Source organism: Chamaea fasciata, unplaced genomic scaffold, assembly GCF_029207755.1.
Source record: "Chamaea fasciata isolate MVZ Bird 193981 ecotype frontalis unplaced genomic scaffold, bChaFas1.0.hap1 SCAF_25, whole genome shotgun sequence".
In the NCBI taxonomy this organism is placed as follows: domain Eukaryota; kingdom Metazoa; phylum Chordata; class Aves; order Passeriformes; family Sylviidae; genus Chamaea; species Chamaea fasciata.
The window spans coordinates 2,564,138-2,577,558 of record NW_027094110.1 but is presented as its reverse complement, the minus strand read 5'-3'; the positions used below and the strand labels follow the sequence as shown (position 1 = coordinate 2,577,558).

At 60.1% G+C, this 13,421-nt stretch overlaps 1 protein-coding gene and 1 long non-coding RNA gene across 2 annotated transcripts; one reads left to right on the top strand and one right to left on the bottom strand.

Moving 5' to 3' along the window:
• Positions 1-1,389: 1,389 nt before the first annotated feature.
• Positions 1,390-3,436, bottom strand: LOC136301065 (uncharacterized). Its single transcript, XR_010723787.1, has 3 exons — positions 3,260-3,436; positions 1,572-1,725; positions 1,390-1,449 (listed from the first exon to the last, which is right to left on the bottom strand). It is a non-coding gene; the product is annotated as an uncharacterized lncRNA (long non-coding RNA).
• Positions 3,106-13,073, top strand: PRELP (proline and arginine rich end leucine rich repeat protein). The gene is made up of 3 exons (XM_066203883.1): positions 3,106-3,212; positions 8,235-9,186; positions 11,133-13,073. Exons 2-3 carry the CDS (start codon positions 8,250-8,252, stop codon positions 11,309-11,311), a joined length of 1,116 nt encoding a protein of 371 aa, XP_066059980.1. The 5' UTR covers positions 3,106-3,212; positions 8,235-8,249; the 3' UTR covers positions 11,312-13,073.
• Positions 13,074-13,421: the final 348 nt, after the last annotated feature.

Here is a 13,421-nt window from a genome sequence, read left to right as displayed (position 1 = left end):
GGATGGATGGAGAGGAGGGAGAGGATGGAGATGGATGGAGAGGAAGATTGGGATGGCCAGAGTGACCAGGGAAGGGCTGAAATGACCAGAGAATGGCCAGAGTGACCAGAACATGGACAGAGTGACCAGGGAAGGGCCGAAATGACCAGAGAATGGCCAGAGTGACCAGAACATGGACAGAGTGACCATGGAATGGCTGAAATGACCAGAGAATGGCCAGAGTGACCAGAACATGGACAGAGTGACCAGGGAAGGGCTGAAATGACCAGAGAATGGCCAGAGTGACCAGAACATGGACAGAGTGACCAGGGAAGGGCTGAAATGACCAGAGAATGGCCAGAGTGACCAGAACATGGACAGAGTGACCATGGAATGGCTGAAACGACCAGAGAATGGCCAGAGTGACCAGAACATGGCCCGAGTGACCACGGAATGACTGAAATGACCAGGGCATGGACAGAGTGACCATGGAATGACTGAAATGACAAGGGAATGTCCAGAGTGACCAGAGAACATCCAGAGTGACCAGAACACGGCCAGAGTGACCACGGAATGGCTGAAATGACAGGGGAATGGCCAGAGTGACCAGGGGATGTCCAGAGTGACCAGAACATGGCCAGAGTGACCACGGAATGGCTGAAATGACAGGGGAATGGCCAGAGTGACCAGGGGATGTCCAGAGTGACCAGAACATGGCCAGAGCGACCAGATCCTGGCCGGACTGACCAGTGCTGCAGCCTCCCCGTTCCCAGTGGGTCACCCTGTGACGCACCAGGATCCAAATTCCCATGTGTTTCCCATTCCCAGCTCTGTCCCTCGCGCTGTCCTTGTTCCCCCCGGCCGTTCCCGCTGTCCTGGCCCTGTCCCCAGCCAGGGACAATCCGTTTCCGGACATTCCCTCTCCCACCTCTGCCCATCCCAGGAGGCGTTTGGCTCCAAATCCCTGTGGGACAAACCGGGAAAAGGGGAACAACCACCGGGAGGGCCAAAAACCCACATCAGAACCACGATGTCCCCAGGGTTGGGGACACCGCAGCCACCCCCCAGCACCCCCTTCTCCCTGCAGGAGCAGGGCCGGACTTTGCTCCATCCAGACGTGGCAAAAACGGTGCCCGGAGCCACGTCCGAGGTTTGAGAAATGTGAAAGGGCGCCTTTGAAGGTGGATCCGAAACTTGGCCGCGGCGGGGGGGGAAGAATTCCTGCCGGGAGAAAAGTTCAACAAACAAAGTCCCCTGGCTGAGAGCAGCGCCCGCCGTCACCACCAGGGCCGCTGGGAGGGGTCGGTGCCGCCCGAATTTGGAGCTTTCCCGGGGTGGGAGCGGCTCCGGAGGTCGGGCAGAGCATGGAAAAAGGTCCGGGATGTGACACCTTGCCATGCCCGGCGTGGCGTGGGTGCGAGGAACTGCCCCGTTCGGCGCCTCAATTTCTCCCTTCCCATTTCTGAGCGGCTGTAAATCAGCAGGAGGGGGAAAAAAGAAATAAATAAAAATCCACGGGACGTGTCCCCATGGATTTGGGGGATTTTTTTGGACCGGTTTTTAAAGGAATTAGCATCAAATTCCGGCATCACCTCCTTCCAAACGGCATCTCCTTTCCCTATTGATCCTGGGGCTTTGCCAGCTGGCAAACTCGAGCCTCCATCCCGAGGTTTTTTTTTGTTTAAACAGCTTGGAATTCCTCCGTGGGTCCTCTGGGTGCCTTTTCCTGGCTCTCATTCCATCTACCTGCTGGATTTCAGGATCCAGGAGAGGCCGTGCCTTGAGATCATCCTGCTCCAGGCGCTCAGCAAGGAACAATTTGAGGTTCGGGGTAAAAGGAACAGCCCCGTGTTGGGAATAAAAACATTGGAGGGAAAACGGGGCAGTCCGGAGAGTGGGAATTTCGGGAAAAGCTCCGGTTTCGGCTGCCAGGCGCTGCCAGCGCAGTGCGGGAGTGCAGGAGCAGCCCCTCCTGGGCGGCTGCCAGCCCCTGGCAGGGTCGGGGTTGGGATTTCCAGGAGCCAGAGCAGCTCAGGTTTCCTGATCCTGCTGCGGATGGAGAGAGGGGGATGGTGGGGAGGGAGAGGACCCCAAATCCCAGGGATTCTGGGATCAGGATGGCTGTGGGAGGGGGACTCTCAGGGCTGGGGGGCTCCTGTGCCCCCTTGGATCCCAAATTTCGGGGTTTCTGGAATAAATCAGGATAAATGTGGGAACGCGGTTCCCAGGGTTGGGGGGGCTCCTGTGCCCCCCTGGATTTCACATCCCGGGGATTCTGGGATCGGGATAACTGTGGGAGGGCGATTCCCAGGGCTGGGGGGTTCCTGTGCCCCCCCCGGACCCCTCAGAGCTCTGAACACGCCACAGGTCCCGGGATCCTCTGAGCCCCTCGCGGACAGAAATGGAGCAGGAATGTCCCCCCCGAGCCCTCCCGCCCGTGTCCCCTCGGCGAGCCGCGGTTTTCCAGCCAGGAAAATCCCGTGTCCCCTGGGCAGGGACCCTCAGCTCGTGCGCCACCACCGTGTCACCCCCTCCCTGTCTTGGTGAGGCGCCACCAGGATTTGGGATTCCACTTCGGGAAGCGCCACCAGGATTTTGATTAAAGCTGATCCCCAGCCACCCAACCCCTTCATCCCATTCTCCAGGTTCCGCCCGGGGGGACCGGGAAATCGGGATTTGGGGACCGCCGGGAGTCCCTGCGGGTGGCGACAGGGGGACACCCACCCGCTGGAAAACTGCAGCTCGCTCCTGGGAAAGCGGAGCCGGCGGCGAGGGCAGGGCTCACTCCGTGATTAATTAGCTTTGTTTTGAAACAAGGAGCTGCCTCCGCAGCAGCAGCAGCAGCAGCACAGGAGGAGGAGGAGGGAGAGGAGGAGGAGGGAGAGGAGGAGGAGGAGGAATAGGAGGAATTGTTGCCAGAGCCGCGTGTGTGCGCCGAGCCCCGCCGCGCTCGGCTGCCAGAGAAAGACGTGATTGTTGTCACCGTGCCTCGCTGCCAGCCCTCCCAGCCCTCCCAGTGCTCCCAGTGCTCCCAGCCCTCCCACCAACAAAACCCCCGCGCCCGGCCCGGCTCGCTCGTGGCGGAGCGGACAGGAGGAGGAGGAGGAGGAGGAGGAGGAGGTGGAGGAGGAGGAGGAGGAGGTGGTGGAGGAGGAGGAGGAGGGAGAGAGAAGCCAGAGAGAAACTTGTCCTGGGGATTAGTAGGAGGCAGGAGGAGGGAGAGGTGCACACAGGTAAGCTCTGGGCAGGTGTTTCCCCCCCAGCCCCAGGATCTTCTCACCTTGCCTGAGCCTCCCAGCCAGGACACCCAGGACGACGCTGCTGCCCTCTCCGGCCTCCCTTCCATCCCCGAAAACATCCGCTCTTCCTCTTTTCCCCCCTCTCTCCTCTTGGTTCTCCTGTCCCGCAGCGCTCCGGAGTCTTTGTTCTTTCCCTCCGCTCCGCTCCCAGGAGTTTCTCTCGCCTTGCGGGGGGGGGATATGTGGGATTTTGGGGGGCTGTGGGGTCACAGGGGAGCCCCGGGGGGTGTGACAGCGCTGCGGCCACCGCCGGGCGCCTTTTGGGGGACACTGAGGCGCCCTTTGTGTGCCCCCCACCCCCCCAACCCCAGCACTCTTGGCTCTGGGGGGCCGCGGGGGCTGCAGAGCCCAAACTGGGGGCGCCGGGGGTCGGGATTTGGGGAGCCGCGGGGGCTGCACGGCCCCCGCCGTGCCCAGGACAATCCCCCGCCTTGGGAAACAGGAGGGAAAACAAGCGAGGAGAGGCTGAGAGGAGGAGGGACCCCATCCGGAGGCAGGAATGTCACCTTTGGGGACATCGGGGCGCCTTGTGCTGCCTGGGGCAGGGGCTGAGCAGCCGGATGGGGTTGGGGGGGGGGGGCTCTGGGGGGCTGCGCCCATCTCCCCGTGTCGGACCGGGATCAGGGAATTTCGGGAGCGAGGTGGGAGCGGGCAGCCCGATAGCCCCAGGGTTTCCTGCCTGGATCGCACTGAACATTCCCAGGGCACGGAATCAATCCCAGTTTTCCTGCCCGGAGCCAGCTCAGCTCCAGGTGGGCGGGGACGTGCAGCCCCCTGCCCGCGCCCCCCTCGGGGGTCCCGGTTTGGAGCCGGCTCTTTGTCCCCCGCTCCGCCAGGAGACCATGGGAGGAACAAGAGGGAGATGTTCGCCGAAATCCTGGGAAAAAAAACCCAACCAACCAAACAAAAAAAAACCCCAAAAAACCAACAAAAAAAAAGGGGGGTTTTGTTGCTTGGAAGAGGCTCATCCCAAACCTGCCCTTCCCCGCCGGATGGAGAGGTTTAGGGAAAAGCAGCTCCAGAGTGAAACATGGGAATTTATCCCGCCCGGAGCGCGGCACGTGAGGGCTTGGAAATTTTCCTGGGATCCTGCGATCCTGGGATCTGGGGAACCCGGGATCCTGCGATCCCGGCCCTGTCCAGGGTATCCCAGAGCTGCTCCCCCGGGAATCTCAGCGCCCTTTCCCGGGACAGCCAGGATGCGGGAACGCTGTCCCTGCTCCCCGGGGGAATGAGCGATCGGCGCTTTCCAGCCCGGGAAGAGATCAAAGCGCAGCCGTGGGAGGTTTTCCCTGCCCTTGGAAGAGGCTGGAGAGGAGGGAAGGAGGCGTCGGAGCCGTTTCCCAGCCCGAGGGGGAAGCGCAGCGGGGCGAGGCGCTGCTTGGGGGGCGAGCGGGGCGTGTGTGGGGTCGGGGCCGGCGGCGCTTTGGCAGCGGCTCCTGCCAGGATCCGCTTTTGTCCCTGTCCAGCTCTTCCCGCTGCGTGTGGCAGCGGGATCCGAGCCGGGAGCGGCGCTGGGAAGGGTCGGGACACGCAGGGAGGGAGGAATTGCTGACACCGGGAAAGCCGAGGACGGGACGAGCCTTTGGGAAGGATCCCGGGGACTTTGGGGACGCTCCCGGCGCGCAGGAGCCCCGCGCTGTGTCCCGGCCGAGCCCCGGCTAGTGTCACCCGTCCCCGCAGGGACACAGCGCCTTTCCCAGCGGGAATTGTCCTGGGAATCCCAGGGCCGAGCCCCGGCTCCAGCGCGGCTCCGCTGCTGGCTGGGAAAGGGCGAGAACCGCTGCGTTGCTGCATCAGGGCTGCGCTTCCCAAGGGACCGCGGCGACGCCTGGGTGACAGCCTGGCTGCCCTCCCTCTTTTTCCACGATTCCCAGCGCTCCAGAGCCGCTGGATAATCGAGCTCCGTGTTTGGGCCGGGCTCTCGCAGAGACACGAGCCGTGCTGGACGCGAGGGAAGCCAAGGAAGGAGCTTTGCCCGGTCCTTGTGGTTATTTTTATCTCGTTCTCGCTGTTCCGCTCCGCCATTCCCAGGCTGGAATGGGGGCTTTTCCCCCTCCAGGGACGGCGGGAATCGCGGGAATGTGCGAGAGGAGCTCACAACGAGCTGGAAAGGGGCCCTGCTCCAGCCCATCCAGGCTTTTCCTGCCTCTCCCAGAGTTAAAATTCCCTTTATCCCTCTGCGGGACGAATCCCCGGGCCCAGCTGCTCCCTCAGCGCCGCAGGAGGCACCGGGGGGACAGCGCGGGGACTTCAGCCCGTGACAAATCCCCGGCCAAGGGTGACCTTTGCACGGCTTCTCGCTGCCCTTGGCGCCCGTCCCGGGGCTGGCAGCCAGCGCCGCTGCGAGCCGGGGTTTCGGGGATGCAGGGAAGAGAAACTATGTGCAAAGCAAACCCCAGCGGCATTCGGGGCTGGAATTTCCAGCTGTTGTGCCGATTGTTTGGGGGTTTTTCTGGGGGTTTTTTTCTTTTTTTTTTTTTTTGTCCATTGTAACCGGGGACAGCTGAGGAAGCAGCTGCCTCCTTCTGGGAAAAACCCCGGGACCTGTTGGGTGCCTTGGATTTGGGGCCAGGCCGAGCTCGGGAGGTGTCAGGACTGGTTTGATCCATGAATTGAGCCTTTTCTCCACGCCAGGCCGTCGGTTTCCTGAATTCCTCCGTTGCTCCATGACTTAACTCTGTTGCAGCGGTGCGGATTCCTTGTGGGCAGCTGGAATCGGAGCTGTCCCGTAGGCTGGCAGGGCAGGGGCTGTGCTGGGGCTCCGGCGGGATCAGGGAATTTGGGAATTCAGCTCCTGGAATTCATGCCACTAAATCCGACTGGACGGAGAACAGACTCCCAGCTTTTCCACATCCAGGGAGGGCTGGCTTGGAATCTTCCAGCGACGCTTGTGATGGCCTCGGGCTCGTTGCATCCCTGGGATTTTTGGGAATGTCACGGCTTTCCTGCAGTTTGCTTGGAAGTGGGTCCTGCTTTCCCTAGGCAGGCTGGGGACCAGTGTCAGGGAAGGGTGGTGGCAGTGCCACCAAGGCTGGGACAGTCCCCGCGGGGCGTGGGGTGGATTAAAGGGGCCGCGTCGCCCTCCCACCACTGCCCATCTGTGCTGACAAAATTCCAAAGGATGTTGTCACTCCCCGGCCGGGATTCCTGGCTCGGGCGGCTGTTCCTGCTCCGTGCCGAGTCCCCAAACAGCTGGGATGGCAAATCCTGGAGTGGAGGGCACAGGGTGACAGCACTGCCCTGTCCCCCGCCCTGCTGGGACGTTGCTGGGTGGTCTGAGTGGATCCAACACCTGAATCACGGCGTGTCCCAGCTGGAATATCGTGTCCTGGATGGAAGATCACCTCCCAGCTGGAAGATCACCTCCCAGCTGGAAGTTCTCATCCCAGCTGCTTCCTCCCCTCAGCCCCGGGCCAAGCTCAGACTTCAGCCGCCGGCCACTCCCTCTGGAGTTTGTGGGGGTTAAAATCCAGGTTCTGGAGCAGAGGAAAAACCCCATGGAAAGCTCTGGGACCCCAGGAAAAGCTCTGGGACAACACAGAGCGAGATCCATGCGCTGTGGGTGGGGAATGGGAAGGGCAGATCCCTGTCACGGATTTCCCCATTTTTCCCAACACTGAATCCAGACTGCGGGGACAGGATCGTGTCCGTCCCCGAGCCAGGACCTGCCGCAGCTGTGCTGGGCTCAGGATCCGGCAGCTCTGGGCTCCTTCCCTGCTCCTCCCTTCCCCCAGCGAGATGCCGGAGCCCTGATGGAAAGCAGCCGGCCCGGGAGGCGTGCGGGGTTAACCAGAGCCAGATGGGAGCCGGGAGGAACCGGCTGGGCCTGCAGGGGGGGCGAAAACGGGATCTTTTCCTGGAGAAAGTCCATTCCTTGGGGCCCAGGAAAGCCTGGGATCGCTTCCAAGGGAGCCAGGGCTGGCAGAGGTGGCCCTGGAAGAGGGTGGCTCATCCCAGGGTGGGACGCGGATCCTGCTGGGGATGGTGTGTAGCCCGGTCCCTGCAGTTCCCGAGTTGGGTGGGGGCTTTTCCCCCTCCAGGGGTGATGGAAACTGGGGGTTCCAGGCGTGAGGAGAGCTGGAAATGAGCCGAGGATGGGTAGAGAATCCCACTCTGCTGTGCTGGATGGGAGAGCCGGAAGTGCTGGATTTCCCCCCAAAATCAGCACCAAAGGCTTCTCCCACCTCGGCAGCACTTTCCCTTCCCTTCCCCTCCTTCCTTCCTCAGGTTTTCCTCATTTCCCTCCCTCTCCTCTGTCTCCCTGCTCCTTCCCACCCTCCTCTGCCTCGCCCCGCGTCCAGCTCAGCTCTGACCCTGCCGGGGTGACGGATCCAGCCTTGATTTCCAAAACCATTCCACAGCTCACTGTTCTGACAATGAGACGGGGCCTGCTGGGCTGCCGCGGGGCAGGAGGGAAGGAAAACACGGCTGGCTGCCAGGGGTGTGCTGCTCATCCAGCCCTCGGATGAGACTGAGCAGAGATTCCCAGTAAATCCCAGTGCCCAACGCTGCCTTCCCAGGCAGGTTCGTGGGGAGCAGGTTATCCGTGGATAACTTGGGAATGTCCCATGCCGAGGTGAGGCAGGGAGAGGAATCCCATGGATAATGGAGAATGAGAGAGGAATTCCATGGATAACGGTGGGGCAGGGAGGAGAATCCCATGGATAGTGGTGAGCCAGGCAGGGGAATTTCACGGATAATGACGAGCCAGGGAGGAGAATTCCATGGATAATGGTGAGGCAGAGGAATTCCATGGCTAACACTGAGCCAGGGATGGGGACCTCAGCAATTCCTACTCTGCGGAGGGGCTGGATTTGTAGACAACTCCCACCAGGATGGAGACAGGAACGCAGGCAGCGGGGACGAGGGACAAACCCCTGCGTGCCAGCGCCGGGGAGGTGACAATTCCTCCACCAGCCCCTTCCCAAACCCCCTCTCCTTGTGTCCCTGCAGGAGAACACCCGGACCATGAGGGCGACCCTGGCCTTCCTCCTCCCGCTCGTGCTGGCGCTGGCGCCGGCGGCGAGCGCTCAGCGCCGCAAACCGCCCCGCAGACCCACCCGGCCGCCCGCGCCCTTCGAGGAGCCCGTGGAGCCCACGGAGCTGCCCCCTCCCCTCCCTCCGGGCCCTCCCTCCGTGTTCCCCGACTGTCCCCGGGAGTGTTACTGCCCCCCGGACTTCCCGTCGGCGCTGTACTGCGACAGCCGCAACCTGCGCACGGTGCCGGTGATCCCGCCGCGCATCCACTACCTGTACCTGCAGAACAACTTCATCGCCGACCTACCCGAGGAGTCCTTCCGCAACGCCACCGGCCTCAAGTGGGTCAACCTGGACAACAACCGCATCCGCAAGGTGGACAGGAAGGTGCTGGAGAAGCTGGAGAACCTCATCTTCCTCTACATGGAGAGGAACCAGCTGAAGGAGGTGCCCGCCTTCCTGCCGCCCAACCTGGAGCAGCTGCGCCTCAGCAGGAACCAGATCTCCAAGATCCCCGCCGGCGTCTTCAACAAGCTGGAGAACCTGGTGCTGCTGGACCTGCACCACAACAAGCTCAGCGACGGCGTCTTCAACAAGAACACCTTCAAGGGGCTCAAGAACCTCATGCAGCTCAACCTGGCGCACAACATCCTGAGGAAGATGCCCCCCGGCGTGCCCAGCGCCATCCACCAGCTCTTCCTGGACAGGAACAACATCGAGGACATCCCCAGCGATTATTTCAAGGAGTTCCCCAACCTGGCCTTCATACGGCTCAACTACAACCAGATCTCGGATAAGGGGCTGCCCAAAAACTCCTTCAACCTCACCAACCTGCTGGTGCTGCACCTGGCCCACAACAAGCTGACCAACGTGCCCTTCATCAGCTCCAAGCTGGAGCACCTCTACCTGAACAACAACTCCATCGAGAGTGAGTCCCGCGGCTTGGCTGGGGAGGGGGTTTTTTTTTGGGGGGGGGGAAGAAAAACCTCGGGGAGGTCGTTTCTCACCCGGTGGGATGTGATCCCTTCCAGAGGTGGTGGGATGGGAGGGTCTGGGTGGGAGGAGCAGAGGGAAACCCCCGCTGGTGCTGCAGGACTTTTCCTGGGTTGTTTTTGGGGCCACGTGCCCCTGGAAGAGCTTCTTCCCTGGTAAAAATTGGGACTTTTAAGGAGAAGAGGCTGGATATTTTAGGAACAGATGCCAAACGCGCGGCTCGGGGTGGTGAGGAGATATCCCAGCCCTGCTCCGTGTGCGGAAGGAACGGGGAGAACAAGGCTGAGCAGCCAGGGCTGTCTCACACCATTCCAGGTGTGAATTCCAGCTGCGATTCCATGGGAGTGGAGCCTGGGATGTGTGGAAACAGAGCGAGCACAGAGGAGGAGACAGAATCCCACTGCATTCCCACTCAGCTTCCCAGCGCCTCAAGGGGCTCCAGGAGAGCTGGAGATGGGTTTGGGATGAGGGCTGGAGGGACAGGACACAGGGAATGGCTTCCCACTGCCAGAGGGCAAGGATGGATGAGAGATTGGGAAGGAATTGTTCCCTGGGAGAGAGGTGAGGGGCTGGGATGGAATTCCCAGAGAATCTGTGGATGCTCCACCCTGGGAGTGTCCAAGGCCAGGCTGGACAGGGCTTGGAGCAACCTGGGATAGTGGAAGGCGTCCCTGGGTCACCTTTCCACCCCAAACCATTCCAGGATTCCAGGATTCCTGGTCTCCCCAGATGTTTCCAAAGATGGAGCTCCCTGCTGCCATCACATCTGGCTCCAACGCGCGTTAATCTGCATTTTTAATCAAACACCAAAAATCTGAGCTGGGGGAGGACCTTGGGGTGCAGGTGGTGACTCCTGCTGGCCTCCCACATCCCCAGCATCCAGGTCCTGCCAGTTTTCCATGGAGACAAATCCTGTGCACGCCCTGACCCAGCTTTTCCTCTCCTGTTTCCCCTGGGTTTTAGGAGGTTCCCATCCCTGGAGCCAGGTGCTGACATCAGAATCCCAGGGTTTATTTTCCATAACGCGGGGCAGGGACATGTGGAATTCCAGAGGCGAGCACCGAGCCGGGTGCTGACGTTATCTCCAGACGTTATCTCCGGCCTGACAGGGCTGGAGCGGATTCCTTGATGTTTTTTTGGGAAGCTCGGGGCTGGCTCGGCAGGTTCCGGGAGCGGGATGCTCCCTTTTCTCCCCGGAATGCCACCGCATCCTCCGGAGGAACGCAACCTACTTCACTCCTGATCAAAAGCCGGATTTTCCCTCTTGCTGGGGCTTTGGGAACAGCCGGGGATTGTCCCTTTTGGTGGCAAAACAATCCCAGTTTGGGGTTCAATAACGGGGGGGGTTCAAAAATCCCTGTCCACATTCCATTTTCCCTATCCTGCCTCCTGCAGTTCCTCCTGTCCACATTCCCCTTTTCCCTAACCTCCATCCTACTGTTCCTGCTGTCCACATTCCCCTTTTCCTTAATCTCCATCCCATTATTCCTCCTGTCCACATTCCTTTTTCCCCAACCCCCATCCCACTGCTCCTGTTTCCACATTCCCTTTTCCCTAACTTGCCTCCTGCCCACACTCCCTCTTCCTTAACCTCATCCCACTGTTCCTGTTGTCCTCATTTCTCTTTTCCCCTCCTGTCCATATTCCCCTTTTCCCTAACCTCCGTCCCACTATTCCTCCCGCCCACATTCCCTTTTCCCTAACCTCATCCCACTGTTCCTGTTGTCCACATTCCCTTTCCCCTAACCTGCCTCCCTCTATTCCTCCTGTCCACATTCCCCTTTTCCTCTCCCGCCCACGCTCCCTTTTCCCTAAGCTCATCCCACTGTTCCTGTCGTCCACATTCCCTTTCCCCTAACCTCCGTGGCGCTGTCCCCGCAGAAATCAACGGCACGCAGATCTGCCCCACGTCGCTGGTGTCCATCCAGGACGTCTCTCCCTCCGACCTGGACGGCGTCCCGCGGCTGCGCTACCTGCGGCTGGACGGGAACCTGCTGAAGCCTCCCATCCCTCTGGACCTGATGCTGTGTTTCCGCCTGCTGCAGTCCGTGGTGTTTTAGCCCTGCCCCGCCTCTCCCAGGCCCGGCTCCGCTCGGACATTTCCCTCCCCTCCCTCGGCGGCGTTTGACACGTGGGACCCTCTCTCCTCCCTCCCTCCCTCTCCCCCTGCTCACTCCCCGCCTCCATCCATCCGTCCATCCCTCTCCCCGTCCTCCCGGTTTTTCCTCCCCCCCGCAGGGACGCTGGTGGCTCCTCGGGGACCGCTCCCTGCGGGACAGCGCCGTGTCCCAGCTGCCACCCCAGGTCACAGCTCCCTGTCCTTATCCCCCAGGCCATGCCCGGAGCCGGCTCCGTCTCTCCCTTCGCACCCAGCAGAATTCCCGGGAAGGGTTTGGATCTGGTCCGGATGGAGCTGCTGGGCTCGGGGCGTGTCCCTTCTCCCGGGAAAACGATTTTTGGAGCTGGGCTGGCCTTGAGGGCGGGTGGGATCGGTGGAAGTGGAGGGAGGATGGATAATCCGGACATCCCGGGGGATGGGGACACTCCTGTCACCTTCTGAAGAGCTTTGGCTCCACATTTCCCTGGAGGAGGAGGATCTCAATCCCTGCTGGAGCTGTGGGTTTGCCGGGATGGAGCAGGGAGGGTGTCCCGCCCCTGGATCCTGCACCCTGTGTGGGTCACACCTTCCCGCACCGCCCTGGGCAAGACCCGCCCCTTCCCGGCCTCAAATCCCCCATCCCAGCACCGATCCCAAAATCCTGCATCGTTCCCTGTAAAATCTGGGATCAAGGGCCACATCCATTGGCTCACAGCCCCACCCTAAAATCCTGCACCTTTCCCTGTAAAATCTGAGGATGCAGGGACACATCCATGGGGCCACATCCCAAAATCCTGAATCCTTCCCTCTGAGCTGGGGGGATACAGGGACACATCCATGGAGTCACAGCCCCATCCCAAAATCCTGCACCTTTCCCTGTAAAATCTGAGGATGCAGGGACACATCTGTGGGGTCACAGGCCCATCCCAAAATCCCGTACCCTTCCCTCTGAGATCTGAGGATTCAGGCCCAAAACCACGGCTCAGTTTCTCTCTGGAGCCAATCCCTCATTGTGGGTTTTGCCTTTTTTAAATTTTTATTTTATTAGAAACCAAAGGAAAGGAAAAGAAAAGGGACGAATTATCCTTTGGAAGAGCTATTTTTTATCCCTTCTCCTCCCTGCCCTCACATGTATCGCTTCCCCCTTTTCCATAGCTGTACCTGCATTTATAGGGTGTCCGGGTTTAGGGGGGATTATTCTCCTCTTTTCTCCCTGAGTCTCAGGATTTGGATTTAAAGGCCGAGCATTAAGAGAGGAGGAAAAAAAAAAAATCAAATCAAAATCCAATTGCAACGAGCATTAAATAAACCAAAGAAAGCTCCTTTGTGTCCAGGCAGCAGAAATGACCCTTCCTGGGGTGGCCACGGACGGGCACCGTGTCCTTGTCCCTGCTGATGGCACAGGGATGCTCCCCTTTCGTTCTCCATTCATTAAAACCTCTAATTAAGGAGGTTTTGGTTGGGGTTTTTTTTTTTTTTCCCCTGATGATAAAATTTCCTTTCCAGCTCTCCCTGCAGTTGGGTGGGACAGGTTTGAGCCCTAAACCCGGACGGAACCCCGCTCTGGATTTACATGTATTTATATCTGATGTGTATATAGACTGGTAGAATGTACAGATATTCCCTAGAGCCACGTGTAGCTCCCGGCCCAGCGACTTCATGGGAATTTTTTGTTTTTCACTCCCACTCCCCGCAGCAGTGAAAATAAAATCATTCACTAGGGACCCCGAGCCTCTCCCTGATCCATCCGCGTCCTCATCCAGTGGTAAAATTCCCTTGCCTGGGGAAGGAACTCTCCCGATATTTTTGGGGGGTTTGGGCTGGAGTGATGCTGAATTTGGGAAGGAATTCTGGGCTGGGATGGAATTCCTAGAGAATCCGTGGGTGCTTCAGCCCTGGAAGTGTCCAGGGCCAGGCTGGAGCACTCTGGGGTGGTGGAACCCCTGGAATGGGAATGGGATGGGGTTTAAGGTGCCTTGACCCCGAACAAGGGTTTGAGGGGTTGGGCTCACAGCCCTGGGGTCAAAGGCCGGGCCCCACGTGCTTTCCCTAACGAGCATCCCTGCTAATTA

Bases quoted from the DNA above. Each gene is read 5' to 3' on its own strand.
- PRELP (XM_066203883.1), top strand. From the start codon at position 8,250: ATGAGGGCGACCCTGGCCTTCCTCCTCCCGCTCGTGCTGGCGCTGGCG. The intron at 9,187-11,132 runs GTGAGTCCCGCG...CTGTCCCCGCAG, and splicing joins GAACAACAACTCCATCGAGA to AAATCAACGGCACGCAGATC.